General features: G+C 36.8%; 1 protein-coding gene across 1 annotated transcript; it reads right to left on the reverse strand.

Moving 5' to 3' along the window:
* Positions 1–1,548: 1,548 nt before the first annotated feature.
* Positions 1,549–22,450, reverse strand: LOC132551760 (protein FAM166B-like). Its single transcript, XM_060215893.1, has 6 exons — positions 22,389–22,450; positions 6,306–6,541; positions 5,484–5,659; positions 3,536–3,674; positions 2,188–2,409; positions 1,549–1,640 (listed from the first exon to the last, which is right to left on the reverse strand). Exons 1-6 carry the CDS (start codon positions 22,448–22,450, stop codon positions 1,549–1,551), a joined length of 927 nt encoding a protein of 308 aa, XP_060071876.1.
* Positions 22,451–23,509: the final 1,059 nt, after the last annotated feature.

The raw sequence follows: 23,509 nt of genomic DNA on the forward strand, positions 1-23,509 counted from the left end.
TTAGTAAAATGACGGGACTTTATATTTCGCTAAACCGACTGTATCAATGACCAAATAATAGCCCATTATTACAGATAAAATGTTAGCAATATTTCCTTGTAGCGTATTATAATCTTTTTAGTAAGAAATTGCGTTTCTTAATTGTCATTTCTCACACAACTGTTACTACATCGTCGACGAACTGTATAATTTCTTGTAACACTAAGTTGTGTCTAAACGAAATTTCTCTTTACTTCATGGTCTTCGCCCCTCTAACAAGGAGGGAGGGAGGGGGCTTCCATTTACTGGTACACGGTAATTGAGGTTCCCTTAATCTAATGATTAGTACCACCTTTTGTTTAGATCCACACAGCGGTTCGACAGAAGTGAGTTTTAAAGACTTGTGTGGTTGGGGAGGTGTTGTTAACCTTCGTGTCTATTTCTATTTCTCTCTATTTCTTGATGCGCAATTAAAAATCAGCGATTGGCGATTATCAGCATGGATTTATTATATAAGAATATATATAATTTATGACTGTAGTGTCGTTACAGTAAACTTTCATATCTAGAACAAATAACTAAGCTTTAAGTCTGATGTACAGGATAATACATCATGTACCAGAAACATATCATTAAATATCATAGATTTTACTTATACATGGTATTTACGTAGGTAAATTACATCACATAAAGTTCCAGACAGAAATGGTAGTTTTGTGTATTCTTATATATGTAGGATTCTGAATTTCTACATATTGTACAGACCTACAATACTTTATGAAACATTTGTGTTAAAATATGTACCATGGATCGCTATTTACGTTTTATTCCATTTAAGTGGTATCTCCAAAACGATCAGGTGATATCAACTAATTATATAACTGGTATCGTTAATTTATTATAGCGACATCACCTAATAGTACCTACATGAAGTAAGTGAACCTCGTGCTATACGTGTTGATGAGACTAACAAAGTGGTGGAGTTTTCTCCCTTACATTGATCACAAAAATAACAAAACGTGTTCATCGTCCTTCAGAAAGTTTATCACAGATCAACAGCTTATGGAAAATATCAACCGTATTTACAATTTGAGCAATGTACAGATGCAGTTTAACAAAAATAAATATTTTATACGAGAATGACATTTAATAAATATACATATGGAACTTTATAACATGATTTTCTTTATATTATGTACACTGATATATATAATTTAATATATACACAAACCGACAATTTTGAACATATACATGACATAGAAAACATATTGTGTGTGTTCTGGTTTGAAACCTTACCAAAACAACAGTCTATCATAGCAATTCTCAAACCAAATGTGCTTTAGTATCTTGCATTGAATGCAAATCGTACCCTCGCTACTGTGACAGGCAGTTAATTCAATCTATTCCGGTAAACATTGGCAGTATGAAGAAATCTTGATTAATGAATATGAAGTTGGATATTCCTCCAAATTACATGGATTTTAAACTTGATACTCTTTGATGTAGTCAATCATTTACACGGGTTAATTTTTATCGGTGCTCTCCCGATAAACGGAACGATTTAAGTATTTAAATAGAGGCTATGAGTTCTCTTGGTGGTGGTTGTCTAAGGGCATTCTCGGTACTGTGTCCAAAGGTCTCACCGTATCGGAACTTTTGACCTGTAAAAAACAGTAAAACGCATGTAAGTAAATACACTAAACGAAGAGATAAATGACCTAATAACGAAGTAATGAGGAAGTGAACACACGAGGACATGTAACAATTCAACACAATTCGTTTATGAACACTGCGCCACAGGGACATGAGAACTTGTAACAGTGTTGAAATCAAAAAGTTTGTCGGTCTAACCTAGAACCCCAAAACATCGTTAATGTTACAAATACATACGAATAGTTCCATATACACAAGTTACAAGTTCTCAAGTCCATTTTTACTGCACAAATCTTTGACTTGGTACACTATGGGTACTTCTGTAGTCGGTATAGATAGGTAAAGATACCCCAGTGTTTGTACGTACCTGGTATGTGACCGGTGTAGTGAGGTACCAGTCCACTTTCTACGTACCTGGTATGTGACCGGTGTAGTGAGGTACTAGTCCACTTTCTACGTACCTGGTATGTGACCGGTGTATTGAGGTACTAGTCCACTTTCTACGTACCTGGTATGTGACCGGTGTAGTGAGGCACCAGTCCACTTTATACGTACCTGGTATGTGACCGGTGTAGTGAGGTACCAGTCCACTTTCTACGGGGTAGATGGGTTTAGTGTTGATCGCCTTGGGAGCCTCCCTCTTCAGGTTAACATCTCTGCTCATGGCTGCCTTCATATTCTTCAGGTCGTTGGTGAACTCGTTGAGCCCCTGGTGAGTGATGATGGGATAGCCCATTCCTAACTGTCCTCTACTACGTGGTACAAATCCTGTATAACCTGCACATGTCAAAAAAGAAATCAGTTTCCCTTTCGTTTAAGATTTATGAAAGGAGACTTGGAAATTTCTCGGGAGGTACTCGACATCAAACACGGATAACGTACTTAACATAGAACCTGATGATCTACTCAAAATAAAAAAGGGGAGGCCTCCTGGAAATATGGGACATGGAGACCGTAACAGAGAGGTGTCTACAAAATAAAACACAGAAGCCTTAACAGGGAGGTCTCTCTAAAATAAAACACAGAGGCCTTAACAGAGAGGTCTCTCCAAAATAAAAACATGGAGGCCTTAACAGAGAGGTCTCTCCAAAATAAAAACATGGAGGCCTTAACAGAGAGGTCTCTCCAAAATAAAACATGGAGTCCTTAACAGAGAGGTCTCTCCAAAATAAAAACATGGAGGCCTTAACAGAGAGGTCTCTCCAAAATAAAACATGGAGGCCTCAACAGGGAGGTCTCTCCAAAATAAAACATGGATGCCTCAACAGGGAGGTCTCTCCAAAATAAAACATGGAGTCCTTAACAGAGAGGTCTCTTCAAAATAAAACATGGAGGCCTCAACAGGGAGGTCTCTTCAAAATAAAACATGGAGGCCTCAACAGGGAGGTATCTTCAAAATAAAAATATGGAGGCCTGAACAGACAGGTCTCTCCAAAAAAAAAAAAACCCAAAAAAACACGGAGGCCTTACAGGGAGGTCTCTCCAAACTAAAACATGGAGGCCAGAACAGGGAAGTCTCTCCAAAATGAAACATGGAGGCCTTAACTGGGAAGTATCTCCAAAAAAAAAACATGGCGTCCTTAACGGGTGATCTTTCCAAAATACTGAACTGCTTTCGGTGTCATAGTTGTGTCTAAAATCAGTTCAATGTTATATCTATCATTATTGTGTTTCCCTTAGGATAGACGACAAGCCTAGTTTCCTTACATTACTTATATTATTTCCATACCGTTGACAGGTAATGGAGGACTGATATTTGGTAAGGTTATGTCGTACGTCATACAATTGTAACAGATCACCTCTCAGGTGTCAAGGGTTATCACCCTGACGGAAATACATAGGAGGTAAATACGATAAAAATACAGCCGAGGATGACGTTGATATAAATACTATAATGACTTACCGGACATAAAACATTTATTGGGATTTTCGTTATCCATGTAATACGGAGACTTCGAATGCTGGAAACCATTAGCGGATATGTAAGGTTTTGGTTCCTTAGCAACCGGTGTCAGTGGGGTAAAGTACCGACTTCGGATAGCCTGCAAGTCAAATAGAAAGTGGTCTGATCAAATCTACAGACATGAAATAAAGTTTTTTGATATACTTACAATTGTTTCTTTTTGTCCTTATGGCAATAAAACTTGGCCGGTAAAATATGGATTTATCATTTTGTCTAACACCGGCTTACAATTCTTGTTTCACATTTACAGATATTGGTTTACCATCCTTGTCTCACACTTAAAGACATTGGTTTACTGTCCTTGTCTCACACTTACAGACATTGGTATATCATCCTTGTCTCACACTTACAGACATTGGTTCACTGTCCTTGTCTCACACTTACAGACATCGGTTCACTGTCCTTGTCTCACACTTACAGACATTGGTATATCATCCTTGTCTCACACTTACAGACATTGGTTCACTGTCCTTGTCTCACACTTACAGACATTGGTTCACTGTCCTTGTCTCACACTTACAGACATTGGTATATCATCCTTGTCTCACACTTACAGACATTGGTTCACTGTCCTTGTCTCACACTTACAGACATTGGTTCACTGTCCTTGTCTCACACTTACAGACATTGGTTCACTGTCCTTGTCTCACACTTACAGACATTGGTTCACTGTCCTTGTCTCACACTTACAGACATTGGTTCACTGTCCTTGTCTCACACTTACAGACATTGGTTTACCATCCTTGTCTCACACTTACAGACATTGGTTCACTGTCCTTGTCTCACACTTACAGACATCGGTTCACTGTCCTTGTCTCAAACTTACAGACATTGGTTCTCTGTCCTTGTCTCACACTTCCAGACATTGATTCACTGTCCTTGTCTCACACTTACAGACATTAGTTTACCATCCTTGTCTCACACTTACAGACATTGGTTCACTGTCCTTGTCTCACACTTACAGACATTGGTTTACTGCCCTTGTCTCACACTTACAGACATTGATTCACTGTCCTTGTCTCACACTTACAGACATTGGTTTACCATCCTTGTCTCACACTTACAGACATTGGTTCACCATCCTTGTCTCACACTTACAGACATTGGTTCACTGTCCTTGTCTCACACTTACAGACATTGGTTCACTGTCCTTGTCTCACACTTACAGACATTGGTTCACTGTCCTTGTCTCACACTTACAGACATTGGTTCACTGTCCTTGTCTCACACTTACAGACATTGGTTCACTGTCCGTGTCTCACACGTACAGACATTGGTTCACCATCCTTGTCTCACACTTACAGATATTGGTTTACCATCCTTGTCTCACACTTAAAGACATTGGTTTACCACCCTTGTCTCACACTTACAGACATTGGTTCACCATCCTTGTCTCACACTTACAGACATTGGTTCACTGTCCGTGTCTCACACGTACAGACATTGGTTCACTGTCCTTGTGTCACACTTACAGACATTGGTTCACCATCCTTGTCTCACACTTACAGACATTGGTTCACTGTCCTTGTCTCACACTTACAGACATTGGTTTACCACCCTTGTCTCACACTTACAGACTTACAGACACCGGTTCACTGTCCTTGTCTCACACTTAAAGACATTGGTTCACTGTCCTTGTCTCACACGTAAAGACATTGGTTCACTGTCCGTGTCTCACACGTAAAGACATTGGTTCACTGTCCTTGTCTCACACTTACAGACATTGGTATATCATCCTTGTCTCACACGTAAAGACATTGGTTCACTGTCCTTGTCTCACACTTACAGACATTGGTTTACCATCCTTGTCTCACACTTACAGACATTGGTTCACTGTCCTTGTCTCACACTTACAGACATTGGTTTACCATCCTTATATAACACTTACCGGCATTGGTTTACCATCTTTGTCTAACACTTTCCCCTGCTGTAGCTCGGCTGTGAGTTTAAGGTCTTGTAGCTTCTCATTGTGTAGCCTGTGATCTGCCTCAAAATCTGTGATGGCACTGCGACAGTTGATGGCGTATCGGTTTCCGAAATAGTGTTGACTTCTGGGAATAAAACCTGACAAGACACAATGAGTTGTTACTGCTGCATTGACGTTGAAAATTTGTATCTTCTATTTAGGGCAATGTTGTAATTCGCCATTGGGATACTGTTTCGTGCTGAATTTTGGAGTGTTGGTTTTTTTACTGGAATATTGTCCATTTTGTAGTTGATATCAGAAAAATATCAGTAATGCAATATATCGTATATCTGTTAATTTTCACGGGGCGATATTTTCGCGATTTTCAAATAAAAAACTGTCAAGTTATATTTAACAAATGGAAATTTCGCGATCTGGATGTGAAAGAACATCTGATACCTACGTGTCTCTATTTCACAGAGTAAATTTTCGCGCTCAAGTTCATGTACCACGAAATTTCGAAAATATCGTCGTTGCCGCGAAAATAACAGGCTATACGATAGTTAGCATTATTTGTGATGTTGTTCACATGTTTAGATAATTTACAGAATCCAATACTAATTTCAGCAACAATTCATTGTTGCGAAAACAACCCAGTGTAAAAAAATACGCTGTGACTATATTATATAACTACAAGTTTGCATACAATGTATGAGTTTACTTACTTACTTACTATATACCAGGCGGTCATTAACATTCTAAGTTGAGATATCCGACAAAATGATGAAATTAACGTTAACTTACCTGTATAACCTGGTACCATCTTTTCTAGAAGTTTCTGGTCGCCCCAACTTTGTGTACGATTCTTTAGAAGATTTGACTTTGAGTGGGAGGGTTCTGAACTAGGGCGTGGTTTCGATAGGTCGGCAAGTACTAATTTTCCAGAGCTGGCTACAGCGTCATTCTTGAGAAGACAGGATGTAGTGCGACCAAATGTTTCACCAATCTGATACTTAAACTGCGGACAGAACCCACCGTACCTGAAAAACATAAAAGGGCATTATACACTTGTAACTGCCGTAAAGTTAGGATATCCTTATGACGTCATCAGCTTGATCCAGTCTGTTCACTTGGTGATTATCACAGCAAAAAAAATTTGGACACAGCTGACAGAACACTAAAAGGTGACTTCAAGTCATTAATGATATGACCAAATTAGAAGTCGAAAAATATTATATGCTTGATCAATCCCATATAAAAAGAAAATTGACATTGTATGTGTCACGTATCATTGACATTGTATATGTCAGGTATCATTGACATTGTATGTATCACGTATCATTGACATTGTATGTGTCACGTATCATTGACATTGTATGTATCACGTATCATTGACATTGTATGTTTCACGTATCATTGACATTGTATGTATCACGTATCATTGACATTGTATATGTCACGTATCATTAACATTGTATGTGTCACGTATCATTGACATTGTACGTGTCACGTATCATTGACATTGTACGTGTCACGTATCATTGACATTGTATATGTCACGTATCATTGACATTGTATGTATCACGTATCATTAACATTGTATGTGTCACGTATCACGTATCATTGACATTGTATATGTCACGTATCATTGACATTGTATGTATCACGTATCATTAACATTGTATGTGTCACGTATCATTAACATTGTATGTGTCACGTATCATTGACATTGTATATGTCAGGTATCATTGACATTGTATGTGTCACGTATCATTGACATTGTATGTATCACGTATCATTAACATTGTATGTGTCACGTATCATTGACATTGTATGTGTCACGTATCATTGACATTGTATGTATCACGTATCATTGACATTGTATGTGTCACGTATCATTGACATTGTATATGTCACGTATCATTGACATTGTACGTGTCACGTATCATTGACATTGTATATGTCACGTATCATTGACATTGTATGTATCACGTATCATTAACATTGTATGTGTCACGTATCATTAACATTGTATGTGTCACGTATCATTGACATTGTATGTGTCACGTATCATTGACATTGTATGTGTCACGTATCATTGACATTGTATGTGTCACGTATCATTGACATTGTATGTGTCACGTATCATTGACATTGTATGTATCACGTATCATTGACATAGTATGTGTCACGTATCATTGACATTGTATATGTCACGTATCATTAACATTGTATGTGTCACGTATCATTAACATTGTATGTGTCACGTATCATTGACATTGTATGTGTCACGTATCATTGACATTGTATGTGTCACGTATCATTGACATTGTATGTATCACGTATCATTAACATTGTATGTGTCACGTATCATTGACATTGTATGTGTCACGTATCATTGACATTGTATGTATCACGTATCATTGACATTGTATGTGTCACGTATCATTGACATTGTATATGTCACGTATCATTGACATTGTATTATCACGTATCATTAACATTGTATGTATCACGTATCATTAACATTGTATGTGTCACGTATCATTGACATTGTATGTGTCACGTATCATTGACATTGTATGTGTCACGTATCATTGACATTGTATGTGTCACGTATCATTGACATTGTATATGTCACGTATCATTGACATTGTATTATCACGTATCAATAACATTGTATGTATCACGTATCATTAACATTGTATGTGTCACGTATCATTGACATTGTATGTGTCACGTATCATTGACATTGTATGTATCACGTATCATTGACATTGTATGTTTCACGTATCATTGACATTGTATGTATCACGTATCATTGACATTGTATGTGTCACGTATCATTGATATTGTATATTTCACGTATCATTGACATTGTATGTGTCACGTATCATTGATATTGTATGTGTCACGTATCATTGACATTGTGTATGACACGTATCATTGACATTGTATATGTCACGTATCATTGACATTGTATGTGTCACGTATCATTGATATTGTGTATGTCACGGATCATTGACATTGTATATGTCACGTATCATTGACATTGCTCCAGTAACTTCTTGTGAGAAATGCCCCATTGTTAAGTCTCTTTCTTACCAAAATATTATTAAACACATGAAGTTCTCCTCTTTCCATCTACTTAATACACTGTTTATCAGTATTAAATAATAGATATAATCGACGGAGCTGTAGATTTCAACATAATGTAGTAGTTTATTTGTTCCAAGTGATAAACAGATTAGACACAGATAATCACAACTTAGAAGAAATCCCCAGAAATTACACCGGACACGCAAAAATATGTTTACAACAATACACATCAGATTAGGTTATCTACGTGTGTATAGTTATAAAGAGGGGAGATAAGGACCAGGAATAGAGTGTGGACTGAGAAAAGTCTGGATAGAAATCACATGGGTTAGGTCTTAAAATCGATCACTGCTTTTGATAAAGTATGAACGGATTGAAAAATATATCCGTTTTACCCATCAGACAGGTATAGAGCCGAAACAGAAGTATATTTATATCGATGTTACAATAGTGAGAAGTGTTAAAATATACAACCAAAAGGTAATACATTTCATTTCCACATTCATTACCGAGTTCACATGCTGGATCATATATACCATTAACTTTGAACAAGTCATAGTTTAAGCTACAATATCAATTTTGTGTGTAAAACATTCAACTTGCTATTTCAAACGTTATGATAATTAGGTAATTACAAAGAATGTGTTTAATTTCAGATCTAACACTGTTGATGGATGGATTCCTTCCGATATTGATTGTACTTAAGGATTAACTTCCCATTTGGCTAGGTTATAGGGGTTAACTTCGCCAGTTATTTATCTACCCGAGTTATTCCCCAAATAACCTATACAAAACAGAAATTAATCCTTATACTTACAGTTTTCTTAATCAAAATACAATTATTATTCAGTCAAAAGTTTACAGACATTACAAAAAGTCTAATTTACGGTAAACTGTATGTGAAATTGAGAATCTTAAGTACGTGTTGGGATGATTATACATAATAGCTTAAGTGCTTCGATAGAAATAACGCTCAACACTGAACACAACTGGAGACTTTAACATCATACATGTCCGAGTTAATTAACAAGGTCCAATGAACAGTAAACTGCAGGTGAAAATAAGAACCACAGAGGTAAGTTGCGATGAACATTGATAAAGATATTCCAGGTTTGGTTATAACGGCTTAAATACGTCATGAGAAATAAAGCTCAAAACTGAGCTAAACGGCTCTAATAATTACAGTTAAATGTAGGTTAAAAATAAGAGGCATTTCAATGGTGGTTTCTTTATCATAGCTAAAGTTCTCAGAGAGAAATCAATCTCAATGTGGAGTAAACACAAAACTTAAACACGGCAGTATACTTCAGCGTGATAGTGCTATAAAATCGGCTGCAGTTTGGCACTTTCACGAGACTCTTGAGAACACGCACTCTCAACACATTTATTCACTTCGCATACACTGAGAACCCGTCTTTAAATGGCCATAGCTATTGACAGGGGTATTAAACAAAATATAATCAAACCAGCTCTTGGAGGGAGAATATAACTTAGAAGGAGAGAAATTATTATGGACTTTGTGCACATGTACAAGAAAACATTTACTTCAGAAAAGTTCTTTTCCATTCTTTTTGCATATCAACTTCTACACAAACATAATCCCCTTTGTATCAAAGTGGAATAAGATGTGACATTAGCCGTTTGAAACTGAAAGAGATTTGCAGGAACAGGGAATATCCCAGCATTTGTATTTAGAAAGCTGGTGTTCCTCCTATTCGACGCTTAGATAGAAGATATGCTTACGGTTCAGTGTAAACCTTCCAGTAGCTAATTGCTTTCGGACTGTATGAACATAAACATCGATGTGAATGGCACGTTCATGTCAAAAACAATGGTACCAAATCGACAATCGATACGCTCCACCGAACACACTATTTGTGTCTAATGCACGGAAGTTCCGTGATTTTCCGAAATGTGAAATCGAACAATAGTCTGGCTGGTCTACTATAGAGAAAAAACGTAACCGGTTAAAGTAGGACAGGTACTATTGAGGGAACAAACAGTATTTGTGTTAAACTATCACTGATCGATTTCTTTAAACACAACGTACCGGAAACAAATATGAATCACAGGGAATGTAGAATGGCAACACTAACGATACCCATTCACTCTTACAATAAATATTTCATACAAGTTTTTATACCACAATTTACATCTGACTATGAAGACCAGATTATTAATGTAAAACTCAAAGGGATGGTCAGCTTAGAAAGAAAAATTCTACTCCAATAACAGTGAATTTTGACGGCGAGAACCAGTAAGTCAAAACTACGTATTGATATCTTGTGCGATATTTTCAGCTAATGTTCATCTATCTACTATTGACTGGCATTTATAGCAGATATGAATGCCAGTTTGAAGCGTGCCTCATTACTGTTATTAATTCTAGTTGATAATCGTTTTATTGGGAATGCTAAATAAAAGCTGTTCAATGGTTGACGATAGGATTCTGTTAACCATACCAACAGCGCCATACACACAGGGCCAGTGACAATTCTTATTTGTGACGAAAACTTAATTATAGGGAAAAAAACCTATTTTCTTCTTCAAGTTAGCTTTAGTCAATGTAATAATCTTATATTGTACTTTCAGCATAATTGAGCACGTGCAGTATTTCCCTGGAAATGAAATCTAGCGGGGTTCCTGGTCAGTAAGTTAATGTATGGAAAGACTTGATATAACCTAGTCCATCAGTTAAGGAGGGAATACTGAGCTTTTGTGCTTTAGTTTCTCCACCTAGAAACAGACTTACAACAGTAACTAAGATGTTTGTTTCAATATTTTCTCGCTCTTCGTTGTGGTTGAGTCGATCACATCGAAGTGTTTTTACTACCACGGATAAGTTAGATTAATTTTTTTTTTCAAAATCTGCCTTTAGAATGGCAGTGGTGCTTCAGGCACCACTATGCATTGTATTGGCTTAATAGCACTTTATCAAAATTTTCTAAAGTAAACGAAGACGCCAAAATATTCAATATAAAGAACCATAATGAGAGCTCGGGGCTAATTGATAAACCGATGCTTTATTGTAAAACGCTGCAAAGTAAACGCAGACGATTCAAGTTCATATTTCTACAACAGAACAAAACCCATGGCGCCATGATGATTACTGAACATGGCCAGTAATTAACACGTCAAAGTATGGTGGTGACCTAAAAGTGAATAAAGCTGACATCCACAATACGGTCTCGTAATAATACACATAACACCATCTACAGTAAGGACATCGACCAAACGTGATAACGACGCTATGGGGAGGGGATGACCTTTTTGCTTAAGTTTGATCAGTACATGATATGTATGTCTGTTATTGTATCAAAACAAAAGCTAACCAACAGTCGACAAATAATTGACTCTTACTTAAACCTACAATCAATAATATTAGTTGGTTTCAGTTATACTACTCCTTTGTATTTTACGTACAATGGTTGAGGTGACCATACCACGTCTGTAGAGTCTAAACCCGATAGCCTTCAGCAGGTTTCAAACACTTCTCTGATTGAGATCGATAAGCGTTGAAAAGACACGATTGTTTGAATCTATGAGATTATATGAAAGAGATTAAGTTGATCCTCTTAGACATACGATAATCCTCGTTAGTCTATTATGTAGATTAAATAACCAAACACGAATTCGGAAAACGATTGTCGAGTCTTAAAAATCAATTATCGGAGCTAGAGAAGAAAGGATATACAAACAGGTATTTCTGAAAGTCTGATGTCGAGTATTTCTGTCAAGCCATGCTTTAGAACAGTACAAAGACAATACACAAACTAGTACACCGTGTATCTGAAAACCAACTAGTAGCGGACATTTAAGTACCATGTCTAACACAGCAGGTTGTATTACTCTAGTCTACTGTACACTTAGGAGTAAGCCGCCACATATTAGGTGCGGCTATTATTCCAAAGTTTCATATTATTGGGTAAATATTTTAATAATTAACGTTTAATATTTTTCAACATTTTCAGAAATCAGTTTCACGATTAGTTTTAAACTTTGAAAATTTAAGTTCGTTCACTCAGCTTACATACTTTCTAAGTCAACATTTGATCAAGCTTCCCCTGTGTCTAAAATAATACATTTACAATACTCTTACTTATGATAATATTAGTCCTGTAGTGTGAAAAAGTTAGTTTTGAAGTATGATATACAAAGCAAACATTTATTGTTATAATATCTCCTGTTTTAATGTATAAACATTGGATAACTCAGTAAAGACAAACTACATTGTCATTCTCAACAAAATCTAAGTGAGAACATTCAAAAGACGCTCCAACCGATTAAAAATTGTGAAAGAGTTAGTTTAGCTTATTTTAAAACTTTGAACCAGACAATGTCTTCTACTATATTCCTGCAAGACTTTCGTTAACTTATAACACCTTTGACAAAAGAAAAGAAAATTATTTATTTAAGGCCTTAATTTAATATCACGTGGAAAAATGTTCAGTACTTCAACCCATGAACCTGTATCGGCCACGTTGTTAAGATATAAGTTGATATCCAGAATACAATGTAGTTTAATATCAAATAGTATAAATAGTTATTTTACACTGACGTTTGAGGGAACGACAAATGTACATCACAAGTTTATGTTGACAAGATGGTCCCTTCACATGTTGTTGGTGTCGTCGTCTCTGTCAGTCTGTGTGTCTGTCACTCATCAGTCTGTTGTTTCCGTCTGTGACTTGTCAATCTGTGTTGTTTTGGTCTGTTTTCACTCTGTAACTCAGTCTGTCACTGATCACTCCGTGTTGTTTCAGTGTGTCACTGATCGCTCTGTGTTGTTTCAGTCTGTCACTGATCATTATGTGTTGTTTCCGTCTGTGACTTGTCAATCTGTGTTGTTTCGGTCTGTTTTCAGTCTGTAACACAGTCGGTTGTTTTAGTCTGTCACTGATCACTCTGTGTTGTTTCAGTCTGTCACTGATCACTCTGTGTTGTTTCAGTGTGTCACTGATCACTCTGTGTTGTTTCAGTCTGTCACTGATCATTATGTGTTGTTTCCGTCTGTGACTTGTCAATCTGTGTTGTTTCGGTCTGTTTTCAGTCTGTAACACAGTCGGTTGTTTTAGTCTGTCACTGATCACTCTGTGTTGTTTCAGTCTGTCACTGATCACTCTGTGTTGTTTCAGTGTGTCACTGATCACTCTGTGTTGTTTCAGTCTGTCACTGATCATTATGTGTTGTTTCCGTCTGTGACTTGTCAATCTGTGTTGTTTCGGTCTGTTTTCAGTCTGTAACACAGTCGGTTGTTTTAGTCTGTCACTGATCACTCTGTGTTGTTTCAGTCTGTCACTGATCACTCTGTGTTGTTTCAGTCTGTCACTCATCACCCTGTGTTGTTTCAGTCTGTCACTGATCACTCTGTGTTGTTTCAGTCTGTCACTGATCACTCTGTGTTGTTTGAGTCTGTCACTGATCACTCTGTGTTGCTTCAGTCTGTCACTGATCACTCTGTGTTGTTTCAGTCTGTCACTCATCACCCTGTGTTGTTTCAGTCTGTCACTGATCACACTGTGTTGTTTCAGTCTGTCACTCATCAGTCTGTGTTGTTTCAGTCTGTCACTCATCACTCTGTGTTGTTTCAGTCTGTCACTGATCATTATGTGTTGTTTCCGTCTGTGACTTGTCAATCTGTGTTGTTTCGGTCTGTTTTCAGTCTGTAACACAGTCGGTTGTCTCAGTCTGTCACTGATCACTCTATGTTGTTTCAGTCTGTCACTGATCACTCTGTGTTGTTTCAGTCTGTCACTGATCACTCTGTGTTGTTTCAGTCTGTCACTGATCATTATGTGTTGTTTCCGTCTGTGACTTGTCAATCTGTGTTGTTTCAGTCTATCACTGATCACTCTGTGTTGTTTCAGTCTGTCACTGATCACTCTGTGTTGTTTCAGTCTGTCACTGATCATACTGTGTTGTTTCAGTCTGTCACTCATCACTCTGTGTTGTTTCAGTCTGTCACTCATCACTCTGTGTTGTTTCAGTCTGTCACTGATCATTAGGTGTTGTTTGCGTCTGTGACTTGCCAATCTGTGTTGTTTCGGTCTGTTTTCAGTCTGTAACTCAGTCGGTTGTTTCAGTCTGTCACTGATCACTCTGTGTTGTTTCAGTCTGTCACTCATCACCCTGTGTTGTTTCAGTCTGTCACTGATCACTCTGTGTTGTTTCAGTCTGTCACTGATCACTCTGTGTTGTTTCAGTCTGTCACTCATCACTCTGTGTTGTTTCAGTCTGTCACTCATCACCCTGTGTTGTTTCAGTCTGTCACTCATCACCCTGTGTTGTTTCAGTCTGTCACTGATCACACTGTGTTGTTTCAGTCTGTCACTCATCACTCTGTGTTGTTTCAGTCTGTCACTCATCACTCTGTGTTGTTTCAGTCTGTCACTGATCATTATGTGTTGTTTGCGTCTGTGACTTGCCAATCTGTGTTGTTTCGGTCTGTTTTCAGTCTGTAACTCAGTCGGTTGTTTCAGTCTGTCACTGATCACTCTGTGTTGTTTCAGTCTGTCACTCATCACTCTGTGTTGTTTCAGTCTGTCACTGATCATAATGTGTTGTTTCAGTGTGTCACTGATCACTCTGTGTTGTTTCAGTCTGTCACTGATCATTATGTGTTGTTTCCGTCTGTGACTTGTCAATCTGTGTTGTTTCGGTCTGTTTTCAGTCTGTAACTCAGTCGGTTGTTTCAGTCTGTCACTGATCACTCTGTGTTGTTTCAGTCTGTCACTGATCACTCTGTGTTGTTTCAGTCTGTCACTCATCATCCTGTGTTGTTTCAGTCTGTCACTGATCATTATGTGTTGTTTCAGTCTGTCACTGATCATAATGTGTTGTTTCAGTGTGTCACTGATCACTCTGTGTTGTTTCAGTCTGTCACTGATCATTATGTGTTGTTTCCGTCTGTGACTTGTCAATCTGTGTTGTTTCGGTCTGTTTTTAGTCTGTAACTCAGTCGGTTGTTTCAGTCTGTCACTGATCACTCTGTGTTGTTTCAGTCTGTCACTCATCACTCTGTGTTGTTTCAGTGTGTCACTCATCACTCTGTGTTGTTTCAGTCTGTCACTCATCACCCTGTGTTGTTTCAGTCTGTCACTGATCACTCTGTGTTGTTTGAGTCTGTCACTGATCACTCTGTGTTGTTTGAGTCTGTCACTGATCACTCTGAGTTGTTTCAGTCTGTCACTCATCACCCTGTGTTGTTTTAGTCTGTCACTGATCACTCTGTCACACGTCGCTGTTTAATTTCCGTATGTAACACGCGACTTAAGTGATACAAAGTACCCTAAATGATTGGCATAATTATTGTTAATCAATAAAAAATATAGTAAGAATAAACAATGAACATGAATAGATAAATAGTTAAATAAAGAAACTGGCGCAAATTACTCAGGTCACGTGATCTTCATGCCAGAACTTATCCCTTTATTTAATAGTACTATTCACCTGAGCGGGACATTCCACATTAACCCTTCAAGACAGCAGTGATAAACTCTGCAACCAGATTCGTCCAGGTTTGCATTTAAGAGATTAGAATATAGAAGTGCGTCTACGTTCGTTTTATTTTCTTTAGAGAACTGACACTGTGGTGTTATCTAATGACACGAATTCTATTCAGGTACTTGTTGGACATTAGTTTTAGTGTTTTCTTAATAATTCTTATTTTCTTTTCTTTTTAAGTCCCTAGTATCATTGGTCCACACGGGACGATTGTATAGCTGCTATTGTTAAAATCATGTTTAACAATAGCAGCTATACAATGGTACAACATTGGCATGTTCGAGACATGAGAAACTGCTGGTATTATATCTCTAGACAACTAATGGAGCCACTATATAGATTAGAATTCTAAAGTTATATAGGTATGATCTCACAACATCAATCGTACACTTAGGATAACGTGTTTATCTCATTAATCACTGACTAAGGACACGGAATTTCACACTACCTAGCTTGGAGTTCAGTATTTCATACAAATGTAAATGATGTGATATAACCTTGTTTATATAAACTTAAGACATACACCGTTAACAAGAGTATTAAGGTACTTTATGGTGATACGTTTCGGGTAAATACATGAAAAAGTGACACGCTGAGGGTGGATTGTTTATTGATATTTGTACATCACCATTAAATAAAGTTACTGTTAACTGATAAACGCTAACACTGCCGCAAAGTGTAGAATCATCATAGAAAGCAAAGTATGAAAAAAATTACAAACAAACATGGAATCCGGAGGTCAGTTTTGGAATCTCGAGGTGTGAAGAACAGAAATACATTAGGAAACGTCACTATAGTACTGAAGTATGAAGCAATGCCGCTACACTAGAATATCAAAACAAAAATACATTAGGAAACGTCACTATAGTACTGAAGTATGAAGCAATGCCGCTACACTAGAATATCAAAACAGAAATACATTAGGAAACGTCACTATAGTACTGAAGTATGAAGCAATGCCGCTACACTAGAATATCAAAACAGAAATACATTAGGAAACGTCACTATAGTACTGAAGCATGAAGCACTGCCGCTACACTAGAATATCAAAACAGAAATACATTAGGAAACGTCACTATAGTACTGAAGTATGAAGCAATGCCGCTACACTAGAATATCAAAACAGAAATACATTAGGAAACGTCACTATAGTACTGAAGTATGAAGCAATGCCGCTACACTAGAATATCAAAACAGAAATACATTAGGAAACGTCACTATAGTACTGAAGCATGAAGCACTGCCGCTACACTAGAATATCAAAACAGAAATACATTAGGAAACGTCACTATAGTACTGAAGTATGAAGCACTGCCGCTACACTAGAATATCAAAACAGAAATACATTAGGAAACGTCACTATAGTACTGAAGTATGAAGCACTGCCGCTACACTAGAATATCAAAACAGAAATACATTAGGAAACGTCACTATAGTACTGAAGCATGAAGCACTGCCGCTACACTAGAATATCAAAACAAAAATACATTAGGAAACGTCACTATAGTACTGAAGCATGAAGCACTGCCGCTAGAATATCAAAGTACTACCTATGAATGCTACAGAACTTTAAAACATAGAACAGTGACATTTTTTTAAAATATTGAACGCCATTCTGACAAAAGGTATCGAAGACACGATTATCTTTTTAAGAGTGGTTAGTCCTGTGGTAAAGTATGGAACGCCTGTTATAAGTACAGGTGTTATTAAGTTGATAGCATTAAGTAAGTTGTATAATGCGTGGAAGAAGATTTGCCTCTTGCAACATTACAGTTCATGGCTGCCAATGCGAATAATTTGGAACAAGCAGGAAAGTATCCTGACAGACGAAGTAGAATAAATAGAGTGAATTTACTTACAACGATTTCATGGTCCATCGTATCTAAATACATACTGAACACTTACTTATAACGATTTCATGGTCCATCGTATCTAAATACATACTGAATACTTACTTATAACGATTTCATGGTCCATCGTATCTAAATACATACTGAATACTTACTTATAACCAGTAAACTCGTTCACAACCAAAACACTGCCATTATATTTTGATAAAATATATTGAACAAACTTTTGACAATGACAAGTTTTAAGCCATTAATTGGTGGTTTGATGTGAGCTATAACATGAAAATGCTTGAACAAACACAAAGGACGTAAACGTTTGATTTCAATATTGACTCAGAATTAACACTCGATTGGAAATTACAGACCTGTAACAATATCTAAAAGGTAAACACACTATCTACTGCTGTCGAGAGTCAGTATGTATATCACCAAATGGACTAGAATGAAAAAACACCTGTCGACAGACAGTTAAAATATCATTGATGGTAATTCTTCTTTTCGGTATATGTTAATGGTCATCAAGACACTTATTCTAACTTAAAATAATGCATGTAATGTTTCCTTAGGTACCTTGAAACAGATCTAAATAAGCAAAGGCAAATATTACATTGATTCCGGAACTCTTCCGTCGATACTTTGAGATGAAAAGATGCAAAGATATTCTTTTTCAACTGAATCAAATATATGGTGTATTCACGCTACGAATAATTCGTGTGTGTGAGCTTGGTAATTTAAAGAATTACCCATATCGTTACTTCATTAATAGCCAGTACGTGTTTCTCCGGTTTTATCCACGGTGATTGACAACATTTGTACCTGCTAACTACATTATACAATTGTATGGTTGATAAAAGGGAAAACGGCCTTGCCAAATATAGCATCTAGCGATACACCAGAAAAAGGGACATGCCAATTATAGAGCATTGTCGTAAATAAGAGAAAATACTTTACCAAATATATAACACTGTCTTCAAACCAGAAAAGGAAATGGCATTCAAAAATGAACATAAAGAATTATCGTATCCCAGAGAAAAATGCCACATCAAATATAAAACCCTGTCACAAACCAGAGAAAAATGCCACATCAAATATAGAACCCTGTCACAAACCAGAGAAAAATGCCACATCAAATATAGAACCCTGTCACAAACCAGAGAAAAATGCCACATCAAATATAAAACTCTGTCACAAACCAGAGAAAAATGCCACATCAAATATAAAACCCTGTCACAAACCAGAGAAAAATGCCACATCAAATATATGAACCCTGTCACAAACCAGAGAAAAATGCCACATCAAATATAAACCCTGTCGTATGTCACAAACCAGAGAAAAATGCCACATCAAATATAGAACCCTGTCACAAACCAGAGAAAAATGCCACATCAATGCCACATCAAATATAAACCCTGTCACAAACCAGAGAAAAATGCCACATCAAATATAAAAAAAACAAACCAGAGAAAAATGCCACATCAAATATAGAACCCTGTCACAAACCAGAGAAAAATGCCACATCAAATATAAAACCCTGTCACAAACCAGAGAAAAATGTCACATCAAATATAGAACCCTGTCGTATACCAGAGAAAAATGCCACATCAAATATAGAACCCTGTCACAAACCAGAGAAAAATGCCACATCAAATATAAAACCCTGTCACAAACCAGAGAAAAATGCCACATCAAATATAAAACCCTGTCACAAACCAGAGAAAAATGCCACATCAAATATAAAACCCTGTCACAAACCAGAGAAAAATGCCACATCAAATATAGAACCCTGTCACAAACCAGAGAAAAATGCCACATCAAATATAAAACCCTGTCACAAACCAGAGAAAAATGCCACATCAAATATAAAACCCTGTCACAAACCAGAGAAAAATGTCACATCAAATATAAAACCCTGTCACAAACCAGAGAAAAATGTCACATAAAATATAAAACCCTGTCACAAACCAGAGAAAAATGCCACATCAAATATAAAACCACATCAAATATAAAACCCTGTCACAAACCAGAGAAAAATGCCACATCAAATATAGAACCCTGTCACAAACCAGAGAAAAATGCCACATCAAATATAAAACCCTGTCACAAACCAGAGAAAAATGCCACATCAAATATAGAACCCTGTCACAAACCAGAGAAAAATGCCACATCAAAATATCACAAACCAGAGAAAAATGCCACATCAAATATAGAACCCTGTCACAAACCAGAGAAAAATGCCACATCAAATATAGAACCCTGTCACAAACCAGAGAAAAATGCCACATCAAATATAGAACCCTGTCACAAACCAGAGAAAAATGCCACATCAAATATAGAACCCTGTCACAAACCAGAGAAAAATGCCACATCAAATATAGAACCCTATCATAAACTAGAAAAAAAGAGATATTCTTTAAATGATTCCAAAATCCTTTTCACACACTTACATCTTCAAACCGATATCGTCCAATCGAGTTCATCTCTTTTTTCATGCACAAATTTAAGTCCTTAATGACACTATTATTATGTACAACGAGTATTGCTGGTTGTCTTGGTTGTTCCTTTCCCTGTAAGTTCCAAATAAGAGTTATAGCAGGCGAGGACGGGAATTTATATAAAAAATACACAATTTTCATTTACGAACATATTGGTACTAGTCCTAGGATGTCCATTGCGCTATCCACCGTGCTTTTATCTACATGTATTGTGTTACGCATTTGGCTTCGTTTTAGCTCTATACAGCATTCAGTTGCTGATCAATGTTATTGATGGCAACAGATTTATTTGAAATCTTGTTTTTATCCTTCAAAGCGTACGACTTTCAGTGCAATAGTCAGCTATCTCTAAGTATCTAATAATGACGTCATAATTGTTATGACGTCACGAGCAGCACACTAGAGAGATGGTCTCACTAACCAAAACATTACAGGCCTACAGTAAAATCTTGAACATAATATATTTCTTCAGTAAGTAGACATGGAATACTGTTACTGAATTATTAGTGTGTGAAGAGAAAACCCTTTTAAAGAACGGCCAGAAAACTGAAGCTATGTAAATAATTTTAGAGAAGGTTCAGGAAACCCAAACCATGTTAACAGTTTTAGAGGATAGCCTGGAAAGCGATATACATACGTTGTGGATAAAACAGGGGTTACATCAAGTAACGGGTCATTCAGGAACACAACATACTTGGAAGGGTCAGATAGTGAAATATGTTATACCCATATATAGGGGATAACTGTTCATCATTATATATGGGAATGCTACGTGGTCGATAGTATTACAAGGACTTTGTAAATACCAACAGCATAGGTTGGTGTATTTCCCAGCATCACCGAAACCTTAGGTCAGTGAAGGCTGGTGTGCTGCCAATATCATTAAAACCTCGGGTTAGTTGTGTTTCCATAACATAGATTTAGATATTGTAAATCACAGGGACTTGGTGCGAATTTCAGATAAGTAAAGAAAAAATGTGGTCGGTTTAGTTCGAAATTCAGTATAATGACATAACTGACTTCCGCAGATTTTTCACAAGTACGCGGATACGAGAAAAACATTGTAATGTTCTGTAATTAGTCTGTTGTTAATTAAATACTGCTTCAACCCACGGATCAGCTGCTACAAGGAAAGTCTGTGGGAAGGGTAGTCTCGAATGACAACAATTCCAAAACATTATTTCTGTCAATCTGAAATTTACAACTCTACATGTCGATTGCAGTCATCTAAATTGACCATCAAAACTGAAATGTAGATGACATAGAGGTACTAGGAACAACAGCGTCGTCAGCAATAGGGAAGATCTAGTAGCATCAAGCAAATCTAATACCATGTACAGAAAGTCCGGGTGTAAATAATTAAAAGCATATCGCACAATAAAACGCACACCAGCATATCGTTATTTAGTCAATTATCCGTGCTTCAAAGAAACCATAAAGTAGATATATAACACAGTTTTACCGAGTGAATAATTTATATTCTGTACCAAGAACAGGTTACAGACATTCGTACGGAATCGATTACTAAAACGTCCTATCGGAGACGAATAGGGAGGGGGATTGAGGGGAGGGGTCGTTCTTGAATCCTTGAATGGAAACTCGTTGGACCAGACACTTGTACATGTTTATTAATTAATATGGTTGATCGACGGCATTTTGCAACATTTTTCTCCTTTTTTAGCGACACAATCGTTTCATCTGATATAGCTTAAAGAAGGTGTGGTTTGAACGTCCTTAATAATGTAAAACACGGATTTTACTGTAAATTTAATCCATTGAACGAAATGGAGTAAAGCGCAAAGCCTAAAATTCTGCTTTAAATTCGTTAAGAGGTAGAATACATTGTCTAGTTAATCTTTTAAAAGTCTCCCCACCATAGTCCAACTACTGAAAGTTCATAGTCAGACTATCTTTTAAAATAAGTTTTTCGATTCTGTACTTACCCAGGTGTATGGAACGGATCGGGGGTCATAAGTATACTTTTTCCATTTGGTGGTAACGGCATTTTGCTCTTGTGCCTTGAAAATCCACAACTGTTCGTTGATAATGAAGAGAGTCGATCGGGTACACAGTTAATTTCCTCCAAGAGAAAGTTCCACGTTCGATATCAGGCCGATCTTCTTAGCGTAGCTATGGAGCAGGTCTATTACGTCATACTATTGTTGTCGCAGGGGTGTGCGGGATACGTATTATTTGACCCCGTGACCTCTCCAGTTGACGGACGTTTAGTTTTACGAAATCGACATTAACACAACTTGAAATTGACATATGTCAGGAAGATAAAAACAAATGAATGAGTGGAATTCGATAAAATAGTATACACAGCAGGGAAAATCAATAGGGAAAATAAGCTAAGTAGTACCACCAACCTCTGCTGTGAACTTCATACAGGTAAAAAATAATGGACGAAGTATGTATTTCACAGGTAGATAACGTGGCAACGGTGTGTGTCAAAAGGAATGAAATTAGATACCAAGTCTTTATATAAATATATGTTATATTGTATATACATTAACGGGGCATTGTAATTTAAATACTATCATTCATGTAAATTGAATTATATACGCGATTTGACCCCAACGTAGTCATATGTGACATTTTGAGATCCAAATTCAAAAACGTTGAAACTGAATATTCTAATTAAACATTGATAGTATGTAGCTTTACGAAGAAGATATTATATTGGACGAGATTTGTTCATGGACGCCGATCAAGGTTGAAAGATGACACCCAAATCGACGGCAATCAATCAAAAGAATTATTTTGTATACAAGTTGTTCATCTGTACACATGTGTATATGTCCGACTTAAACTAAAAACATATTTAATTTTAATGTGTCATTTATCAAGTCTGTAGTTATGTGTATTTAATTATCAATAGTTTAAAACGCCAACTTGTGTTTTGTAACTTCACTGAAATAAACATGTGGACCTCGTGCAGAAATAATTTCAAAATATATTGATTTATATGTTATTTATCAAGTGTAACGCTTGGTATCATGGTATAAATAATCACCAATGTTATTGTCTATCTTATCAATGTACAAAATAAAAGTGACACGAA

This window comes from Ylistrum balloti, unplaced genomic scaffold (assembly GCF_031769215.1).
Source record: "Ylistrum balloti isolate Yb309-2 unplaced genomic scaffold, AGI_CSIRO_Ybal_v1 Utg370214, whole genome shotgun sequence".
Classification (NCBI taxonomy): Eukaryota; Metazoa; Mollusca; class Bivalvia; order Pectinida; family Pectinidae; genus Ylistrum; species Ylistrum balloti.

Coding starts and splice junctions, on each gene's coding strand:
- LOC132551760 (XM_060215893.1), bottom strand. CDS start 22,450: ATGCCGTTACCACCAAATGGAAAAAGTATACTTATGACCCCCGATCCG. Junction 6,542..22,388: donor GATCCGTTCCATACACCTGG/GTAAGTACAGAA, acceptor TATGTTTTTCAG/GTACGGTGGGTTCTGTCCGC. Junction 5,660..6,305: donor GATGGTACCAGGTTATACAG/GTAAGTTAACGT, acceptor GTGTCTTGTCAG/GTTTTATTCCCAGAAGTCAA.